The sequence below is a fragment of the Lagenorhynchus albirostris genome, chromosome 13 (assembly GCF_949774975.1).
Source record: "Lagenorhynchus albirostris chromosome 13, mLagAlb1.1, whole genome shotgun sequence".
Lineage (NCBI taxonomy): Eukaryota > Metazoa > Chordata > Mammalia > Artiodactyla > Delphinidae > Lagenorhynchus > Lagenorhynchus albirostris.
Window position 1 is genome coordinate 54,596,148 of NC_083107.1, and position 7,893 is coordinate 54,604,040.

The following is a 7,893-nucleotide window of genomic DNA, read 5'->3' on the forward strand; positions in this document are numbered from 1 at the left end:
AGCCACTACCGGTCAGACTCGGGCCCAGAGTCCCCGCCCCCCGGCCGGAGTTCCCTTAGCAAAAACAGCCGGGCCGCGCGGACGGTTGCAATATTCTTGCATTTTGCAATTCCCGCGCCCAGTATAAAACCGAGGGTGGGAGAGAAAAGCTCCGCAATTTCGCCTAGCAGGACCGGGCGGGGAAAGACACGTCCAGGGCTGCAGAAACCCGGCCACGTTAAATGTGCTGGGGATTTCCAACAGTACAGCCCCAAAGGAGTGGAGCCGTACCTTCCCGCCGCCACCCAGCAGCACCCATCTGGGCCGAGCTCTCCACGCCGCCCCGGGCGCCCCAGCGGCCAGCCCCGCCCCGAGGCCTCTCCGCCCCCTCCCCCAGAGGAAAAAAATTGGCGGCGGCCAATGGGAGGCCAGGAAGGCGCCTGACGTCCGCAGGCCGGCGGGCGGCGTTGCCTGGAGACCCCGGCGGGGTCAGCCTTCTGTCCCCTCCCCGCGGCAGGCCCGCCCCGCCGCTGCCGCGCTCCGGGGCTCTATATAGGGCGCGCGCTCTCGGGCGGCTGAGTTCCAACAGTCCGCGAGCTGCAGTCGGCTCCGCGCGGGGGGGGCGGGCCGGGCACCCCGGGGCGCGGAGGAGCGCTCTAGCTTCACTCTCCTCTCCCCCCACTCTGCACTCCCGGGCACCCTCAAACCAGTTCAAGCTGCTGCCCCCGCTCCCTCTTTTCTGGCCCCCCGCAAACTTTCGGTCCCTCCCCCGCCCCTCGCCCGTTATTCGTCGTGGCTCAAGCCCGGCCGCGCCGCCCCGAGGGCTCCTCCGGACCTCCCAGCCTGCAGCTCCGACCATTACAGGATCCAGAAACATGTCGACCACACTTCTGTCCGCCTTCTACGATATCGACTTCTTGTGCAAGGTACGCAGAGGAGAAGGGAGGGAAGAGGACGGGCAAGGAGGAAGCCCTTGGAGTTTTCAGGCTTGGCCTTCTGTCCTCGGCTTTGGGGGTCCTCTTCCCTCCTTGACTTTTTGGGCTTGGGAAAAATGCCGGAGTTTGCAATGTGTGCTCGAACCTTGTGGACGGGGAGAAGGAGCGGGGAGGAAGGGCAGGAGGGAGTCGCTGTAGCTTTTTAGTTTCTCCGCAGCCGACCACAGCCACGCTTGCCCGGGGCTTCCCGGACGGGGTTTGCGCCGCCCAGGTCGGCGGCGCACGACTGAGGATCACATGTCGCAACCCAGCGCGGCCTAGGGTGGAGAGTCCGGCTCCTCCCAACGCAAACTTGATTCTTGTGCGCGTGTAAGGGTGGAGGTTGGGGGCCGAGTCGAGATCCGAAAAAAAAAGAAAAAGAATTGGAGGGCTGGAAGTGGTTCTTCTGCAGCTCACCCCATCGCATCCCTCTCCTCTTCCCACTTTTCATCCCTTCCCCGCTACCCTCCTTTTTGGCAGACGGAGAAGTCCCTGGCCAACCTCAATCTGAACAACATGCTGGACAAGAAGGCGGTGGGGACACCCGTGGCCGCCGCCCCCAGCTCGGGCTTCACGCCGGGCTTCCTCCGTCGGCACTCAGCCAGCAACCTGCACGCGCTCGCCCACCCCGCGCCTAGCCCCAGCAGCTGCTCGCCCAAGTTCCCGGGCGCAGCTAACGGCAGCAGCTGCGGCAGCGCGGCGGCGGGCGGGCCGGCCTCCTACGGCACCCTCAAGGAGCCGTCGGGGGGCGGCGGCACGGCCCTGCTGAACAAGGAGAACAAATTCCGGGACCGCTCGTTCAGCGACAACGGCGAGCGCAGCCAGCACCTTCTCCACCTGCAGCAGCAGCAGAAGGGGGGAGGCGGCTCCCAGATCAACTCAACGCGCTACAAAACTGAGCTGTGCCGGCCTTTCGAGGAGAGCGGCACGTGCAAGTACGGCGAAAAGTGCCAGTTCGCGCATGGCTTCCACGAGCTGCGCAGTCTGACGCGGCACCCCAAGTACAAGACGGAGCTGTGCCGCACCTTCCACACCATCGGCTTCTGCCCCTATGGGCCGCGCTGCCACTTCATCCACAACGCCGATGAGCGGCGGCCCGCGCCGTCGGGGGGTGCCTCTGGGGACCTGCGCACCTTCAGCGCCCGCGACGCGCTGCACCTGGGCTTCCCGCGGGAGCCGCGGCCCAAGCTGCACCACAGCCTCAGCTTCTCGGGCTTCCCGTCGGGCCACCACCAGCCCCCGGGGGGCCTGGAGTCGCCCCTGCTGCTCGACAGCCCCACGTCGCGCACGCCGCCGCCACCCTCCTGCTCCTCGGCTTCGTCTTGCTCCTCGTCCGCTTCGTCTTGCTCCTCGGCCTCGGCTGCCTCCACGCCCTCGGGCGCCCCGACGTGCTGTGCCTCTGCGGCGGCAGCGGCCGCGGCCGCGCTGCTGTACGGCACCGGGGGCGCCGAGGACCTGCTCGCGCCGGGCGCGCCCTGCGCCACCTGCTCGTCGGCCTCGTGCGCCAACAACGCCTTCGCCTTCGGCCCGGAGCTGAGCAGCCTCATCACACCTCTCGCCATCCAGACCCACAACTTCGCCGCCGTGGCCGCCGCCGCCTACTATCGCAGCCAGCAGCAGCAGCAGCAGGGCCTAGTGCCCCCCGCGCAGCCCCCGGCGCCGCCCAGCGCGCCCCTCCCTGCCAGCGCCGCCGCGCCGCCCTCGCCGCCCTTCAGCTTCCAGCTGCCACGCCGCCTGTCCGAGTCGCCCGTGTTCGACGCGCCTCCTAGTCCCCCGGACTCACTGTCTGACCGCGACAGCTACTTGAGCGGCTCTCTGAGCTCGGGCAGCCTCAGCGGCTCTGAGTCCCCCAGCCTCGACCCCGGCCGCCGCCTGCCCATCTTCAGCCGCCTCTCCATCTCCGACGACTGAGGCAAGAGGGCGCTAGTGAGGAGGAGGAAGGGAAGGTCGTTCTGGGGGTGTTGGAGGGCGCCCCTGCAGTCGCGCCCCTGCTAGGGGCAGGGAGGCTCGGGAGTGTGGGGGGCTGACCTCGGCCACAAGCAGACTGCAGGCCGCACCGAGCACTTGGACTCGAACTTGTGTGCCGGGAGGGGCCCCCACCGCTCCCCTTTCGGTTTCCTCTTGTTTTGTTTTGTTTTTTATTATTATTTTTATTATTATTACGAAGTTTCATTCTTGTTGAGCGAAAAAAAGCCTACGAACTTTTTGTATTGAACAAAATATTCACAACAGAGCAGTTGTGATGCGAATAGAACAAAAACCAAACACAAACTTTTTTAGGTCTCCGATGAGTTTGGGACTTTAGGAAAAATCAACCCGGCACCAGCAGCTACCAACCACCATTCCATATCTTCACTTGCAAAGCATTAGTTACAGTCCAGATGTGGGGACTCTTATCTTGAGAGAGGTTCCTAATTGTCTCAGACCAGTGTAAACAAACAAGCCAGCCAACACCTTGCTAAACCTATAAGCTTTTAGAATCCAATATTCTGCCAAGAATATGCCTTGATAGTAGACCTCAGCTCCATGGGTGTTTTTTGTTTTTTAACAAAGTTATATATGTCTGGAAAAAAAAAACGTTGCATTCCAAAGTTTCATACTGGTTCCTGGTTTCATTGCCACCACTTAGTGGATGTTTAAGTTAGAACCGTTTTGTCTGCTCTTTCTGGAAGCCTTGGGCAGAGCTTAGTTTGTAATTGTTGGGGAATAACTGCTGAATTTTTAGCTGTTTTGAGTTGATTCGCACCACTGCACCACAACTCAATATGAAAAAACTATTTAACTTATTTATTATCTTGTGAAAAGTATACATTGAAAATTTTGTTCATACTGTATTTATCAAGTATGATGAAAAGCAATAGATATATATTCTTTTATTATGTTAAATTATGATTGCCATTATTAATCGGCAAAATGTGGAGTGTATGTTCTTTTCACAGTAATATATGCCTTTTGTAACTTCACTTGGTTATTTTATTGTAAATGAGTAAAAAAAATTCTTAATTTAAGAGATTGTATGTAATATTTATTTCATTAATTTCTTTCCTTGTTTACGTAAATTTTGAAAGATTGCATGGTTTCTTTACGGAAATCTTATCTTGATGCTGTGGAAGTAGTTTGAGGAATATCTTATGAGTTTTTCTTAGAATGTATAATGGTTGTAGCCCATCCAACTTTAAAAGAAAAAAAGTGACCACATACTTTGCAATCAGGCTTACATGTGGCATGCTTTTCTCATTCCATCTTTATAAATCAGCAGAAAATGGTTTTTGTTTGCTTATTCCACCAGTTCTACTGTGACATACTCTGCATATAAAGACATGTAGCAATAATGGGGGGGGAGGGTAATCTCACAGTGCCTTTGGAAGGGCCAGAACTTGCCTTAAATCTTCCTCAACCAAATAAGTATTTTGTCTATTAGTGCTTGAGAGAATTTGAATGTAGGATGGGTTCAACTGCACAAAAGGAAAAGATTTTTACCACTTTTTTTTATATAGCTATAAAGTGAAGAGTCCATCTCTTAGTGCTAAAATGATATGTAGTACATGAATATGCCTTGTTTAATTACAGAAAATTCCAAAACTTGTACTTTTTTTTTTTTTCCGTGTGGAAAGGCAGGAATGCTTTCCTGGACAGCGGATGAATGAGCAGTAGATGTAGTTTGTTTGTACGTAGGTACAGTTGGAGCACTATGTATGTATGTATTCTGGACTACTTTGACAGAAGTAGGTATTTGAATGTAACAAGGTTAAGTCAACTTGAGTTGTAATATATTTGGGGAATCAGTTCACTACAAATTGTGACTGTAAACATTGTACTGTAAATGTTTTGTAGTTTTCCCCCAATAAAACTTTTGGGAAAAAAAGGTATTGATGTGTAAGATAGCTTCCTTTTTTAAATGGGAGTATCTAGGTTTGTACCTTCTCACCGCTGTCAGGCATTACCCAGGTCTTAGAGGGATTGGGGGGGGGCTAGGGTTTAGAGAGCTGGCAGAGCCAGAGTTCAGAAGAGCCTGTCCCCCTATATATTTTATATACAAGTTCTTTTAGCTGAAAGAAAGTAATTTGGACCGTCAAGGGCATTAGTTAGCTGTTCTCTTTGGTAATAAGATGCATCCCCGTGTTGGCTGACTGGTGGCTGGGCCTGGTTGGGAGGCCTGAGGCGTGGGACCTGCCTGTGAGTCACCAAGCAGATCACGTGTCTGCAGTGGCAGCTGAAGGTCTGATTTTTTTTTTTTCCACTGGGACGCACAGGGAACCAAACTGCTTGGGTGAGGAGGGTCTTGCCAGCCCGTGGCTGAATTGGGGATGGGGGCTTAGGCCCAGCCTTTCCTGGGCCGGAGAACCAGGGTTTGGCCTGGACTTTGGAAATCCTGGTTGTGTCCTTGTCCACAGAGGACAGAAAAAGAAGGAAGATGAAACAGGTTAAACTTATATCAGGGTAATGTTTATGTGGACGGCTTCCTCTGGGAGTGAGCACACACATTATTTATGCAAAAGGATTAGTGTCTGTGCTTGAGACAACTGTAAGCGGCCAGAAAGCAAATCCAACCCAGGTCTGGGAAAAAAAAAAGCATCAGTCTGTCTGCTGATTCTCACACAATTGAACAAAACCTTAGTATGGTTCTTTCCTGCAATCACTTTAGAAGTTAAAAAGGTGGTTCATAGGGCTTCCCTGGTGGCGCAGTGGTTGAGAGTCCGCCTGCCGATGCAGGGGATGCGGGTTCGTGTCCCGGTCCAGGAGGATCCCACATGCCACAGAAGCGGCTGGGCCCGTGAGCCATGGCCGCTGAGCCTGCGCGTCTGGAGCTTGTGCTCCGCAACGGGAGAGGCCACAACAGTGAGAGGCCTGCGTACCGCAAAAAAAAAAAAAAAAAAAAAAAGGTGGTTCATAAATCAATTCCTGTTTTTCCTTCTCTATCCCGCCCCCGCCAACATACACAGAGTTCAGACTATTTTTTTCAAAGTAAGAGATTTAGCAAAAGTTTTGTTTCCTCATCTACAACATATGGGCTCTATCACCCATACTTGCATCCCCTCGACCCTGTGTTTGCCTGTGTTCGCCGGGGTCTCCCGGGTCTCACAGCTGAGCCTGATGGGGAGGGCGCCGTCGGTGAAGCGCGCCAGGCCCCGGGCAGCTGTTTCACGTTAACGATGATTGCGCTGGTGTTAACCGGAGCGTTTTGGTGCTGGGCGCGCGCTGCCAAAGGGGATGGGAAACAGTTTCAAAGTTCTCCCAGATGCCGGCCCCTGGCTGGGGAGGGGCGGGTGGGCGGCCTCAGCAGCGGGGGAGGGGAAGCCTGAGGCCAAGGAGGGCTCGATGAGTGAAGACCCTGCAGGCTCGTAGGCCTCTTCACCATAAAGAATGTACAATGGCGAGGAAAAGTCTAAAATGTGGTGCTATATAGGCCAAACTGCATTTCAAAGGCCTTGTTTCCACTTCATTCCAAGACATTTTTCTAAACAAGTGCTTTTGATCAACTGGAATGTTAGACTTCTTTCTGGGGTAAGCCACATTCATTTTTAAAAATTGGTTTGTCTGAAAGCCCAACTGCTAAGAGCTGATGTTTTTGTATTTTAGACCCAGTGGAGCGTGGAAAGCTGGGGGGAATCATTCAGAAATTTTCTCTTGCTGCAGATCAATGGAGGGTATGTGGGTCATTGTCTTTCTGCAGCGGCTGGAATTAACAGCAAACAAAACGCTCTACAATTGCTTGATCACCCTTAGAAAAGTTTTCTTGTAAATTAAGGGAACTAGAAGTAAAAACTGCAAGTAAGAACAAGCCAGGATTCCTATCACGGGCTGGGGAGCGGAACTAAAACTGACTCCTGAATTATACTCAAGATAAAATTCTTTTGGAGTTAGTTGTGCAAATGAGCCCAGAATGTGATGGTGTTTAGAATGTCTTAATAGTGGCATTTCCACTAGCTATTTGAAAACTAAGGTATTTTTTAAGCAACCAATTGGTGTGCACCACCTTCTAAATTATTTCAGAGAAGGGATGCATGCATGTAGATATTTTCCACCCCTCACTCTGTCTGAATCTACTGCTGAGTGTATGGGGTTGCGGAGGGGGTGTGGACACAAAAAAACTATTGAGAAGGCCGACGCTCTGCACCCACCCTTGGGAATAGATGGAGGATTGGGAGCCCTGCAGCGGCTCAGGAACCCCGATGATAGGACCAGGCCTGGAGGGCCCAAGGCAGGAAAGACAAACAGGCATAGCTCTCGGCAGCAGGTCTGACCCAGCACTGGGATGCTCAGTGGTGAAGTCTGCCTGGGAGGGTCTCAGAAACCCCCAGGCTAGATGTTTGCAGAGAGGAGGCCCACAGGAGAGCATCTGAACCTGGAGGGGAACCAACTCAAGGCATTTGCTCTCCTTCAGTTGTGCTCGTGGTGACAAGAGTGAGGGCAGATGTGACTCTGGCCACATCTTGAAAGCGGAAGTTGGGTCTCAGCACCTTCCCTAGCCTTTGAGTTAATGGGAGATGCCACGGCCCCTGGTAAGCAGCCAGGCTTACCTTCTCCCATCAGGGCCCATAACCACGCTCCATTGTTGTTTCCTCACTTAACCGTGTTTATTTTTTCTTGTTCACTCTCTGGGGGATGTGCAGACTTGCGGCCATCCAGGGCACTTCCAGTTTGTGCTGCTAGCAAGGCCAAGGAGGGAGGGAGGGAAGGAGGGAGGGTCAGGGAGGAGCCAGGGCCTGGCGGCTGGACAGGCCTGCCAGGCGAGCCCTGTGGGAAGGGGGTGCCCCAGGGAACAGGAAGCCACAGCACCTCCAGGCCCACCCCTGCCTAGGTGGGTTCTCCCAACCTCTCCTGACAGTTTTTGCTAGACCTGGAAAGTGTATGAGTGTGGGTGTGTGTCTAAGGGTGTATATGTACGGGGGGAGGTCTGTGTGCGGGGGCGGTATCCACATGGAGGGTGGATATCTGG

The 7,893-nt window shown here is 53.9% G+C and overlaps 1 protein-coding gene across 1 annotated transcript; it reads left to right on the plus strand.

Annotated features, from left to right (window-relative positions):
- Nucleotides 1-540: 540 nt before the first annotated feature.
- ZFP36L2 (ZFP36 ring finger protein like 2) lies at nt 541-4,822 on the plus strand. Its single transcript, XM_060169846.1, has 2 exons — nt 541-905; nt 1,434-4,822. The coding sequence occupies exons 1-2, from the start codon at nt 855-857 to the stop codon at nt 2,862-2,864; spliced, it is 1,482 nt and encodes a 493-aa protein (XP_060025829.1). The 5' UTR covers nt 541-854; the 3' UTR covers nt 2,865-4,822.
- The last annotated feature ends 3,071 nt before the right edge of the window (nt 4,823-7,893 follow it).

Excerpts from the sequence above, each read along its gene's own strand:
- ZFP36L2 (XM_060169846.1), top strand. The coding sequence starts at position 855 with ATGTCGACCACACTTCTGTCCGCCTTCTACGATATCGACTTCTTGTGC. Across the intron at positions 906-1,433 it reads ATATCGACTTCTTGTGCAAG|ACGGAGAAGTCCCTGGCCAA; the intron begins GTACGCAGAGGA and ends CCTTTTTGGCAG.